Raw genomic sequence first — 14,451 nt, 5'->3', positions numbered from 1 at the left:
ATTATTAGACTATTTAAAGTTTGAAATGAATTCTATTTTGTTTCATTAAATTTGTTTATTTGGAGTGATATTGATTATAAAGTGATTGGATAAGATTGGATAAGATGATAATACAGGAAATTATAATTTCATTGGATGTCAAATTAACAATCAATTTTTTTTAAAACACACATATTATAACGTAGAAACTTTTTTACGTCATTATATCTTCTGCCATATTATAACGGACAACTAGAAATTCGCTATAAAAAACTGTGCATATTATAACCTAAAAATGGAAGTTCGTTATAATAAACTGCCCATATTATAACGTAAAAATGGAAGTTCGTTATAATAAACTGCGCATATTATAACGTAAAAGTGGAAGTTTGTTATAATAAACTGCACATATTATAACGTATTTTCGGAAGTACGTTATAATAAATTCAGCATTTTATAACGTAAATTTCTGTTACGTTATAAAATGCGCAGACTTATTATATCGCCCAGAACTATATCTACAATAACTACGTTATAAAAGGTCAAATTTGTACGTTATAAAAGGGTCTTTTTCCACTAGTGCAGCGCTCAGTGGTGGACTTTGGCGCTCAGCGGTAGGCACGATTCTTCATTTTCCCCTCAGCACTGGCGCTTAAGCGTTTGATTGTAACTCTTCCAGCTGGCGCTCAGCACTGAAATTGGCCCTGAGCGGTGGGTGCGATTCCTATTTTGAACCGTTCTTCATCCTTTCTTGAGTCCAACTCCTTCCTACTTCACTTTCCATCCTTCAATTCTCATTAAATCGTGTCAAAACAATGTTAAACCAAGCATAATATATCTAAAACCACCTTTGACTCTCTTGTAACCTAACTTAAGTGTTTTGCATGATTTTAAGCTCATTCTAAGTCATAAAGGGTGTGTTTTGATATCAATTTCACATATAAAAATAACGGTTTTTAGACCGTTATCAATTATACAGAAAGTACAAAGTCGATCTGTCTTTCACTCTTGTCGTTTTCTCTGATTCACTGTCTGATGCTCATCATCTGCGAGTTCATTATATCCGTCTTCCACTATATCTCATACATCTTAGGATCTCAGAAGAACCTTCATCTACAAAGACCAATTATCATAATTGATCTTTTCCGACAATTGTAGCACACTCATTCCGTTAACTACCTTTGCCAACCCTCTAAAAAGAACTCAATCACTCACTTTTTTTCTCACAGTGTTTGACTCTCCTCTCAATCTCTTTTTCTTTCTCGGTACTCATATTATAAAGCTCTTATACAAATTTGTTAAACCACTCTCCTCACTTATTTTTCTCTCAATACTCATATTATAAAGCTCTTATATACGAATTTGTTAAACCACTTCACACACGCGGTACAAATATTTCTCTTTGATAAAAAAAAAACCATTGCGCCACTCTAATATATTTTTCTTATAAAATTGTGGGGGTGCTATTATTGAATAATCATGACCTTTTAATAGGCTCAACAATAACAACTTAAATAATAAAACCTAACTGACTAAAAACAAAAGATAGATATAACGCTACTAGAATAATAACCAAACCATGAAACACAGTATAATTAAAACTAACAAATTTACAATTGTACCCTTAATTTTAAAGTTTATCTAACCATTATGATAATTTATGGTTCTATTTTTGTTATAAATATTAATATGATGTTGATTTATTTGTAAGATTAGGATAAAGATACTTAGACAACATATTTTGATAACATTTAAACATTAATCATACGTGTCATTGTGTGATTGATTCAAATGATATAATGACATCACCATAAACCAATCATACAATGACACGTATGATAATGTTCAAATGTTGTTTAAGTATCATTATTCTATTTGTAATATCCTCTGAAGAAGTGTTTATTGTGACCGCAATAAACAAGGAAAAAGTAGCAGTACTGTGCTCTAATAAAGTAATGGAAGGGAAACGAAAGCTGAGTACACGTACATTTATTCTCTTTATTGTCTTTAGTACACTGCTCAAAGGCCTAAGACCTTACACATTTGTATAGTTAAATATGCTCCTATTGAACAAATTCAGATGCATAATAATTCTCACAGCCATTGCTAAAGGGCATCTTTGCTTAGAAATGCAGAAGACATCTCAGTGATTTCCCTGTGATCAAAAGATCGAAGGCTTTGTCTATCTCCTCAATGGGTAGCTCGTGAGTGATGAAATTATCCAACTTCATAACCTAACATGGTTAGCCAATACCATAACAAACAAATATTAGTCCATTCATGACTTCATTAATCTCAATAAACATAATAAAGGAACTTTTAAGAAGGAAATTTAAATCTAACTCTCAATAGAATAGTTTAGAAGATTCTGAAACCATTCATTTATATTACTATAATCTTGTTTGCTCATTCAAATTGAGTGCATAATTTCACTGTGTAAAAGGAAATTGCAAGTAGTGATGATCCTTACTCCATTTCCACATTGTGTGGCAAAATGAGGCAACTGACTTTTCCCTTTGAAACCTCCAAATACTGATCCAATGATACTGCGGCCATCAAAGAGCTCCATCGGGTGGATAGGAAGCAAGCTTGGTGATGCATGAATTCCCAATATCACAGTCAATCCCCAACCCTGTGGCACGAAATTTGGAACTATAAGGTAATGCTTTTAAATAGTAAAACCTTGTGCGATGAATCTGAAATTGATGCATGCTTCCAAAACCTAGTTGAAATATTAATTATAACAATGAAACTAGAACCATAAATAAGGGTTTGAAAAACTAGCTTGAACATAGCCATATACCGCATGAGCAGACAAAAATGCACCCCTTAGAACATCCACGTTTCCAGTACATTCAAAACTGTAGTCTACACCTCCATCAGTCATTTTTCTTATTCTCTGCAAGAAAAAAAAAACAACATAGTCACTGTTTTGTTGGTGAAAAGATACTTTATTTTAAGTGAAAGGAGATGACAGAAAGTGGCAACCTCGTATAATGGCTTCTCTTCATCCTTTGGGTTTATGAAATCAGTGACTCCCATTGCTTTGGCTTTGAGCACAAAGAGAATACAGTAAATTATACAGAAAGGGGAAAACAGAAGAAGTTTAAAAGGTTAGTTTGATGAAGTTAGATACCTATGATGAATTTATCAGGGTTGATGTCGACACCTATTATTCTGGAAGCACCTCTGGCTCGTGCGCCTTCTGCAACCTAGATTCAGTCCAATTTAAAACCAACATCATCCTTAGATTTTGTTTTTTGTTTCATATATTACTTAGGCTTAAACCTAATCAGAAGAGAACAAAATTACAACATTAGTGTTTTTTTTCTATGATTCTTACTCCTTTAGCCATCACTTTTAATATAGGATTTTTTTTTTTTGGTTTGATTGAAGATGTATATATATATATATATATATATATATATATATATATATGAAGTATATATATATATATATATATATATATATATATATATATATGAAGAAAAGAAGGAAAAAAGTGAGTCTTATTGCAAGTTTAAGCAAATTACTAAAAGTAAGTTCAGCTTTAAGCAAATTACAGTGAAAGCAAAGATGTTGGAAGAAGAAGAAAAACTTACAGCTAACCCAACAGCTCCAAGACCAAAAACAGCCACTGATGAACCAGAATGCACATTGGCACAATTCCAAGCAGCTCCAACACCTACATTTTCATTCCATAAATAGTTAAGAACAATAAGAACCCATTTTAAAGTTTTTTTATTGAGAGAACATTAATAAGATAGACAAAAATGAAAATAAGATAAGAAAATATTTACTTGTTTTTCAGGTAAAAGGGAAAAATAAGAAAGAAGTGAGTAATAAGAAAGAAATATGAAACAATAGTTGGAAAAACTAATTGGTCCACAGTTTTTTTTCTCGTGCAAAACAGAAAAGAATTTGTAGGATTCATGTTCAAAAAGTTGAAACAAATTTTATTTTTGGTTAAAATTTTTTATAATATTGATTTAAAATTCAAATTCGTCTCTATCTTACATATTTTATATGTTTAGATTTTCAAATTTAAATCTCTTTGATATATTTAGATTTTCAAATTTAAAAAATAATGGAGATTGTCTTCTTAATCTAATTATATTAAATCTGTTTTAGGTGTTAATGTAGTATTTCATTGAGTCATTTAAGCTAAAAAGTAAAAAAGGTATAAATAATTCAATCTCCAACTTAAAACATCATTTAACATATCAATTAAATTTAATGGAATTAGATTAAAAAAATTAGGGTTAAATATGCTTTTAGTCCCTAAAGTTTCACTGATTTTTGGGTTTAGTCCCTGCATGAAACTTTGATAGCATTTAGTCCTCGTAGTATGGAAATAGGTACGTTTAGTCCCTAATTTTGGACGGCGTTAAGTTTTTGGTGATGTTGGTAACGGCACAGCCACGTGTTTTCCACATCCATTGACCATTGCTTGCCACGTGCTCTTTAGCTTTTGAAAGTAGATTAATATTTGGGCACGTGTGTTGTTAACTTTATAAACCATATTTTAAGACAGGTTGGGGTGTTGATCGTGATTTTTCTGAGTTGGGGGATAGTCTTGTTCGAGCTCGTGTTGTTGAGAAGGGAGATAGGCTTCTTCAAGTGGGAGATAGCCTTCTTCAAGAGGTAAGCTTTTTGTTGTTTTTCTGTTAATCCTTTGATTTTAAGGAATGGGGATTTAGGGTTTCGGTTGGCAGGAAATGTGATGAAGTTATTTGCTTGTTGTAGTGAAATGAAAGGTGAGAGTGCAGGAAATGGTTGGACGCGAAGGACGATTGGTTCAGCCAAGTCTCAAAGTTGTGGATCATCTTCACGGTTACCATAAAAAATGTGTGGTTGTGGTGAGACATTGTTGCTTTTGAAAGCAACTACTGCCAAGAACAAAGGAAGACTATTCTATAGATGTAGAAATTGGGTTAATGTCTCTAAAAACTGGATTAATGTCTCTAAAAACATCATCCACCCTATCACTCTCAACACCAAACCCATCATCATCATTATCCATTCTTTCTTCTTCACTCTGATCCACAAACTCTTCAGCTGAAGCTTCAACTTCTCCCTCGACCACATTCCTCCATGTTTCCTCTTCTACCTCTTCCTCACCACGGTCAGCCTCTTCCTCCCCACGATCAGCCTCTTCCTCAACAATTTCAGCCTTTTCCTCAGCATTTCCAACCTTTGCATCACCTATTTGAACCTCTATATGTTCCTCACCAGCATGACCCTGTTGTACACTCATTCCACTTTCTTCACCACAAGTAAGAAAAAGAACTTCCTCTGCCTCACTAGGAACATGTTGAACATATATTTCTACCATGTCCTCAGTCTCCTCTGCATACTTAGCCAAGTTCATTGCATCCCTGTCATCACTCAGTAATCTCACATTATTGATCATAATTTCCCTAGACCCCTTCCACCATAGTTTGAAATCTGCAGCATACTTAAATTCTTCTTTAATAATTCCAAGTGCTTCAAAATAAGACCAACGATCTGGATCAACTCCTATTATCACGTGTTCCTCTCTGCCAACATACCTCAGCCCCTTATCATTAACAAACCTACCCATGTGATGCAAACGAATTTCAAACACCATTTCTAGACCTACATTCAGACATTAACACTTTAAGACTTTAATCCCAAAATGGACACACCCACCAACAATGACAAACGAAATAGGAAAACTTACCTTGATAAAAAGCGCGAGAACACTATGATGCTTCGAGAACGAACCTTCGAGAACGAACCTTCGAGAACGAACCTTCTAGAACGAACACCAAAATGGAATTCTAAGACAACGACCACTAAAGCTTTCCAGTACAGTGCAATGTTTCCCGAAACCTCACTTTTCCCCAATTGCAAAAAACCAATTTGACACTTAAAAACCTAAGTGATTATGTAATCCCAATCCTAATTCATATGGTAACTACCCACACGTGCAAACCAAAAAACCTCATCCAAAATAATTTAAAATAAAACTACGTGGCATACAGTGGACAGTGGTGACGTGGCTGTGCCGTTACCAACATCACCAAAATCTTAACGCCGTCCAAAATTAGGGACTAAACGTACCTGTTTCCATACTACGAGGACTAAATGCTATCAAAGTTTCATGCAGGGACTAAATCCAAAAATCAGTGAAACTTCAGGGACTAAAAACATATTTAACCCAAAAAATTATACCTAATTTTAGAGACCAAAATTTGAAAGAGAAACAAATATCAATTTTGTATTAAAGTTGAAAGATTACAAAATTATTTAACTTTTTTTTTATCTTTCTTAATGTAATAATATAGAATAATAAATAATTAAAATGATATTATTAATGATAAATAAAATTATTAAAATAAATTAATCAATCTTATTAGAAAAAAATAATAAAAATAACTATCCAGTGCTCTCTTAAGTTTAATCTATATGCGAAGAAGAATCAACCAAACTCAGTGATTACAACTTGGTGGAATTTTTCTCTCATAATAAAAAACTCCCAGTAAAGTATAATGATACCATTATAACTAATGATATATATTTGGATGATGATATTTTAATAATTTTTTTAACAATAATAGATGATGTGTTACTATTTTATTGGTTTATATATTTAAAACGAATCAATCACAAAGTATTACATAAAACAGTTATAAAAATATTGTCAAAAAAATTATGAAAAATACATTTTTCATACCTATTTATACAGTAACACCATTACAAGTGACACGTATGAAACATGTTTTTGCTAATATGAACACGCTTCTCATCCTATTCGTAAATATTTGTGAATAAATAAATGAATCATATAAACTAATAAACAAATTAATAAACTAATAAAGTGAAATTAAAATTAATATTATTTTGTGTTATGTTACTTTCTAATCCTATCGGAAATATTTGTGAATAAAATCTATAAAACTAATGAATGAATAAATAAACTAAATGAGTATTTTTGGATAATAATATTAGAAGTCCTACATCAATTATAAATAAAGTCAATTTATAATATATAAGTGAGGTATAAATTTTACCATACAAATTAATTTTGTGGAATTTAATTAAACTTAAAAATCCATAACAAATATATTAATATCAACTCGATCATGAGTTGAGAATAATATCATACATCACGACTAGTGTCATAGTTTCCTCAGTTTGTTTCTCAAATTTTCTCGTTTTTATAACTTTCAACTATGTTATGTTTCGCTTATTTATTTTAGGTTTAAACATTTTTTTTGGTCCCTAAATTATGAGTGGATATTCAGTTTAGTCCTCATTTTTAAAAATGTAAATTTTTTGTCCCTAAGTTATAACGGACGTTCAGTTTACTTTTCTAATATCTTCCATGTCCTTTTTCTCTACTCAACAAACACCAACAAAGTGTCAAATCCTACATTATTCACTTTTAAAAAAAATAAAAAATCTCAATCGAAGGTCATCCATTGAACATGTTAATGTGGTTTAAAATAATTAATATATAATAAATATAATTTTGTCAAATCTTATCCGATATAAAATTATCATTTTTTTAATTTATAATAACTTACATCTCATTTAAAAACATTTATAAAATACATTTTTTTAAAATATTCATGATAGCAAATAATTTTTTTAAACGGGTATCAAATAAATAACATGAATAATGAGACGAAATTTTTAGTGCAGTTCGAATAACAGATAAATACTATATGTATTCTACTTCACTTTAGACTATCCTACTTTGATAGTCTTATATTCTTTAATTTTCTTGAACAATTTATTTTTAATTTTCATAGAATAAGTAGGTGAGTCCCATTAATTGTTTTTCAACTAACAATCACAGGTCACTTCTCCTAATCCGAGCCGACACATAATGACAATTCAATTATACTCATATCTATCTGTGATTCCAAATGCTTCTATTATTATCTAGATCTCAAAGATGTCAACTACACAAACTATCATTATCTCCTGTGGAAATCACACTTTAATGTTCACTTATCTTAATCATAGCAATAGACTTAGTTCCTATAAGAATAAAACTGGTTAAAGTGAAATAAAATCTTCAAATTATATTGTTTAAAGTTAATATATATAGAGAGGGAGAAAAAAAAAGTTAATTATTGAAACTTTGTTAATAAAAATTATTTTTATCTCCCTTTTCTCTAGATTTGTGAGTTAATAATTTATTATATTTAAGTTTTGAACCTATCATAGTAAAGTTGATAAAAAAATAGAAAATATTCATCAAAATTATAATATCATTTAGAGTAATTATTATTATTTTTTTAATTTTTCTTTGGACTTTTGCATAAAGAGCTGTTTGCATTTATAGGTTCTGTGCTTGGATGTGTCTCTTTGATTGGTAAAGATAAATCTTTCTTAGTTTAGGATTATAAATTGTTTTCTATGAAAAAAATTGAGTTTTATATGTGAATAAAAGATTGTTGGGGTTTGGTTGGAGTAGATAGACTTCTAAGTGAGGGAAACTGTCTTTGTTAAGTATTGTAATTACGTTTGAATTTGATGTTTATATTCATGGAAGTATCATCGAGATAATGAGTACTTTGTCATGGAAGGTATATATAGACTAATACAAAATTAATTAGTATTTCTTTATGTTATTATTTTTTAATAGGAGAGAAATTATACGAGGAATTTTAAGTGACATTCAAATTATTATTGTTAGAGATTTTATATCAAATAAGATAATTTTATAATATAAATATATAAATTTTATTTTATAAAGTTAGTTTGGTAAGATAGAGTTAGATATATGATTTAGTTTTGAATATCATATCAAGAATTATGAATTAAAACTTATCATAATAATATTTATTGTTTATTTTATATTGACTTTAGAAATTATATATAAAAGTTGAAAAATGCCAGTCAACGACAAAAACTCATTTTTCTGAATTATTTGGATTTTTGCCCCCTTTTCCCTCGGCAACAAAGACCCTTTCATAGATAAATTGTACATTTTTAGTCAGAAAATGACCTGTGGATCCCATGTTTTCATGAAAGAAAGTGAAAGAAAATAAACAAAAAGTAAAGTGTGACATATTTTTTAAAATGACATGAATACAATAGAAATATCATATAAACGTCATTTTAATATATATATATATATATATATATATATATATATATATATATATATATATTTCGAAACTAGTAAGAAATTTTTTTCATGGGATTCATTGATTACTACTTTATTTCGTATATGTCTTTTAAGAGTTTTACCTTCGATCGGAAATTATAATTTCTGTTATTAAGCGTCGTATTTTTTCCTATTTTTCATCAACCAAGCAACCTATAGCAGCAAAACAATATTAATAACATTTTTTTAAGATATTCTGTTTTAAGTACGAATTTATGATTGATATTAAACTTTTAGAAATTAAAATAAGTCTTTCTTTTGATTTTCTGATTTTAATAAATTTAACCAATTGTAAGAAAATATTAGAAAGCCACAAGGTCAGAAACACAGCATCAAAATGTTTTCATTCTATAAAATTCCAACGCCTCTTTTAGTCAAACATTCGAAAATGAATTTTTTCATTTTATAAAATTCCAAAACCTTTTTAGTCAAATTAATGTTCCAAAATGAACGTTTCCAATTTATAAATTCCAAAACCTTTTCAGTCAAACATTACTCTTTAACTCGAATAAAGAAGAAAAAGAAAGAAAAGTCATCAAGGACCTGGTAAAAGTTTCTTTGCTTTGAAAATTAATTATATATATATTGATGAAGTAATCAAGTCGTAATTTTCAAACCATGTTTGTTTTTAATGTTATGCAACCGAAACATTTTTAAAGGGAACGATAATCATGTACAGCTTTTAAAAAGTGGAATATAGACGGCGCGAACACAAAAATAGTACTAATAGTCCATCAGCATGCATCATGAAGTAAATTGACAAGGTAGCCAGCACATGAAGTGAAGAGTCATAATTTCTTTTTTCTAAAAAATAAGAAAAACTAAAACAGCACGGAAAGTGATGAAAATTGAAAAACCAAACCATAGATATACAACCAAACAAACAAAATCTTGTACAAAGTGGTAGATGTCAGAGTCATAAGGAAGGGAAGTCTGAGGAGTCGGTGAAATTACACTTATGACGTTTCGATATGTTGTCCCTATTTGTGTTTTTTTTTTTGTTTTACTTTTTTATACACTTATTTTTCAAAAATCATTTGACTCCAAAAGAAAACATAAATAGATAAATAAAATATAATATTATAGAAAAGACGCAGGTGTTAGTTAAAAGGTAAAAAGTATGTGGGTTTGACTGACCTGTGGAGACGCCACAGCTGAGCAAGGTGAGGTTTTTGGTGGTGAGAGTGTGATCGGAGTGACGAAACTTGACGACGCAGGCGGAATCCACCACCGTGTACTCGGAGAATGTGGAAGTGTTCAAGAAATGGAAGATGGGTTTTCCATCAACTGTTGAGAATCTGCTTCTGCCATCTCCTTCCATCACCTTCTTCATGGGGTTCACCCCATACCTCTCACACATGTTGCTCTTCTCACACTTGCAATAACAACACTCTCCACACTCACCATTGAATATTGGCACCACTGTGTCCCCTTCCTCCACCTCACTCACCCCTTCCCCCACACTCTCCACAATTCTACACAAATTCATCAAATTAATTAAAAACTACATTATTTGATAGACATAATTATCAACAAATTAAAAAAAATTAAATAAAAAATCATTGACTAATCTCCTAACTCATGCGTGATGACCCAAAATTCTTTTAAATATTATTATTCTACTTTTCATTATTTTGTTAAAAAAAAACATCTGGGTAGGACACAGCAATGATCAACCAATAATATAATTAAAAAAAAAAAAACCTTTAGTTTATCTCTTGTCTTACCCGGATGCTTCGTGGCCTAAGATACGAGGGTAGGCGCGCTGAGACTCGTTCTTTGATAAATCACAACAACAACAACGGCGCAAAAGGCAAAACAAAACAAAAAACAAAGAGCAATGAGACAAACAACATATTTTATGTTGGTAATGAATCATAGGAGATCGATCGTATGCATACTGATATAGAGAAATTAATGCATAGATTAATCTGTTCTTACCTCGCCTCGCCATGCGCTGAGATCGGTGTGGCAAATGGAAGTGTAAAGAATTTTGACTCGAACCTCAAATTTCTGAGGAGGATGAACAAGAATTTCCTCCACCACGAAGGGTTCTCCGGGACCATAAGCCACCGCAGCTAGAAAATAAGAACACACCCATATGCGTGAAAATTAAGATCAAGATGAGACGAGAGAAATATGTTAAGGGGTTTGTGTGTCGTTGCTAAATTTCTTGCATAAAGTAGTTAGTGTGAGATATAGCATGTGGGTTGGTAGGAACCTTTGCAAGTGATGATCTTTCCCTTGGTGTCTCTCGTTGGCTTTGAGTTCGACGAACCGTTCTCCTTTGCCATTTCTGAATATGCCATTTTGCTCTCTTTAAATTTCTGTCTCTGCGATGGTTTTGTGGAAGTAGGGTGGAAGAAGATGAAGCTAGAAAGAATATTTATGAGGCCCTCTCTACCAGACCATTTATGGGGGAGGGGATATCTCTCTCTTTGCTTTTTAGAGCAATGGTAAATTGACACATGTGCAGTAACATTCATTTCACATCGTACTTTTCACAATTTTCTTTCAAATAATTACCCATTTACCCTTAATAAATAGAGAAATGGTAGTATGATATGTTTTTAAATAGATATAAATATAAAAATTAAAGTTTTATATTCTTTTAAAAAGGAAGAGAATATATATAAATCAAGTAAGAATAGTATTAATGTAAAAAATTTAAGAGTATTAAAAAATCATTATTCTAATAAATATTTAAGAAAAAAGACCTACTCTTGTCTAAAAAGAAATATGTGTATCAAAATAGTATTTTTGTGGTTTTTATTATTATAAGATTTCCTTTTTAAATAGTTTACCAGCCTTTCAAATTTAAAATTTGTGCAAAAACAAATTCCAAACTTGAGTTTAAGTTTCATCATAAATTTTTGGGTTAAATATGTTTTTCGTCCCCCAACTATTGGTCATTTTTGTGTTTACTCTCCCTTTCAAAGTATAGTACAATTTAGTCCTTCAACTTTAGAAAACTTTGGTATTAGTCCTTTTTACCAAATTTTTTTAACTTTATTTAGTGTTTCAAACGCATTTATCAATTAACATTGAAGCAAAAATGTGTCAAAATGTGTAAACAATCCAAATGCTATAATGTAATGTGCTTGAAACAACAAATAAAGTTTAAAAAATTTGGTAAAAAAGACTAAAACCATAGTTTTCTAAAGTTGAAGGACTAAATTGTACTATACTTTGAAAAAGAGACTAAACACAAAAACGGCGAATAGTTGGGAGACGAAAAACATATTTAACCCTAAATTTTTAATTGTGATTGATTTAAGCTTAACAATAATTAGGGACAAAATATTTGTACATACATGTGGTTGGAATTTATTATTAATCTAGATAAACTTACGTCAGATAAATAAAAAACAACAATAAAATATTACGGGGCGGAATGTTTGAGATTATTAATTCCTTTTTATGACAAAAAAACTGAAAAGGTAAGTAATTCTGAATGTTGTTCATTTTTAAAAACACAACTTCATGTTAATTTAAATATTAAAATTTAACAGGACCTTTCCAAACATGATGAAAAGTATATAATTATTACAGTTTTAATTAAAAAGTTGAAATACTAACTTATCATATTTACACGTTAAAAATAGAAATGACTGTCGAACTATTTTCATATAAATTACTTAATTTTATTTCTTTTAAATTAAATTATTTTCTTTTTCTTTTTCTTGTCTATTTACACTTTATGTATTATTGTTTTCTAACAACCATAACCTCGTTGGATGTTGCCAGAAAAGCAGTATGGTGTTTTATGTGGATAATGGACGTGAATGGTGGTTAGGTCTGTTTCATCGCTTCCAATGGGATCCGTTTTGTCTTTTTCACATTGATTGACCTTATCTAATATTTAGGACGAGTTTCTAATTTCTAATAAAATATATTTTGTAATATTTATTAAAATACCACATTTTGGAATGAATATTATTACAGTATATATTCTCTTAAAAAAAAAAAAAACTAGTATAGTAAGAGACCGTCCGTACTCATGGTCTCTTTACTTTTACTTTTTACATGGAGATGAAAATATTAATAATGATGATCAAAAGACTATCTAATGAATAATACTTAAATTAGAAGAGGTAATATGATATTAAGTACAATTATTTGTTATATATTTATAATATACAATATAAAATATGATACAATATATTAGTTTGACATAAATAAAATTATTAGAGACAATTTACATTAATTTCATACTTTGAGAATAATATTAATTGTGTGAATATTACTATATTAGTAATAATATTTGTTGTGTATGTCATATAGTCATGGACACTACAACTGACTTCGTTCTTTAGTCGTGTAAAAATAAATTGTTCATTAATTTTATTTTTATATTGTAATTGTTGGTTGGTTTTCGTAAGAGAGGATAAAATGTTCAAAACTTATTTTAAGTGACATTGTTAGATTAGTTATGTAAATTAGTAATTGGAATTTTATTTGGTTGTAAGTTTAGCTATTGTTAATGGTTCAATTGCTTTGTGTTTAACTGTGGTAACAATAATAAAAAGTATATTTATGTGCAGTTGTTCAATTTTGTATTAAGCTTTAACAAAGGATTAATGTATTAGCATCATGATTGGAAGAGGTGCAAAAATATTTGTGGATGTGTAGCTAGAAAAAACCCATACATGAATTGGGTACATTAAAGAATTTTGTTTTGTGGTTGTTGGTTGACTTGTTGTTTAGAAGGTTAGGTTTGTGATTGAGTGTGGCAAAAGTAATGTTTTGAACTTAAAGATGTGGTCGACAATTCACACATACTATTATGCAATTCTTGCCATAGATCGTGGTTATCGTGGTTTGAGGTTCCATTATTCTATTTTAGTAAAATGAGAGTGTACACTTTTTGTTTATTCATGTAATTGAATGTGTGGTTTCATTTCTATAAAAGCAATATAGGTGTCCAATGTTTAGTTGATAGCATGGTTTGGCAATTCTGATGTTAAACAATGAATTTAGAAATCCAGAAATAATATTATCTAGAGCTGTGAAAGAGGCCCTATTATAGGCCCTGGCCCTAGTCCCATGTGGGTTGGGGCCAAAAAAGCCCACAGGGCCAAAAATGCCCCTTATTAAAAAAGCCCCCAGGGCTAAAAAGCCCCAAAGCCCTGTGGGTCAGGGTCAGTCCATGGGCTTTCTATTTTACAAAAAAAAAAAATATTCAACAATAAATTGCATTTTTGCAGAGAAAAGGAATGTTAAGTGTTATAACTTGGAAAATACATGTGAGCATACATGTAAGCATCTTTCTTTTACTTTAATAAATATTTTTACATAATTATTAATTAGAAAATAATAAATAG

At 30.1% G+C, this 14,451-nt stretch overlaps 2 protein-coding genes across 2 annotated transcripts in view; one reads left to right on the top strand and one right to left on the bottom strand.

Annotated features, from left to right (window-relative positions):
- Window positions 1-1,118, top strand: part of LOC106770177 — a 3,745-nt gene extending 2,627 nt beyond the window's left edge. Inside the window, exon 5 of the mRNA XM_014656000.2 lies at window positions 959-1,118. Coding sequence (XP_014511486.2) covers window positions 959-1,118 — 160 coding nt within the window. The remainder of the gene's footprint in view (window positions 1-958) is intronic.
- An 814-nt stretch (window positions 1,119-1,932) lies between these two features.
- LOC106770750 (alcohol dehydrogenase-like 4) lies at window positions 1,933-11,535 on the bottom strand. Its single transcript, XM_014656542.2, has 10 exons — window positions 11,349-11,535; window positions 11,069-11,205; window positions 10,855-10,904; window positions 10,265-10,602; window positions 3,582-3,664; window positions 3,116-3,191; window positions 2,968-3,029; window positions 2,783-2,878; window positions 2,450-2,611; window positions 1,933-2,213 (listed from the first exon to the last, which is right to left on the bottom strand). Exons 1-10 carry the CDS (start codon window positions 11,434-11,436, stop codon window positions 2,103-2,105), a joined length of 1,203 nt encoding a protein of 400 aa, XP_014512028.1. The 5' UTR covers window positions 11,437-11,535; the 3' UTR covers window positions 1,933-2,102.
- Window positions 11,536-14,451: the final 2,916 nt, after the last annotated feature.

Source organism: Vigna radiata, chromosome 8, assembly GCF_000741045.1.
Source record: "Vigna radiata var. radiata cultivar VC1973A chromosome 8, Vradiata_ver6, whole genome shotgun sequence".
NCBI classification, from domain to species: Eukaryota; Viridiplantae; Streptophyta; class Magnoliopsida; order Fabales; family Fabaceae; genus Vigna; species Vigna radiata.
This window is presented reverse-complemented; position numbering and strand designations above follow the sequence as displayed.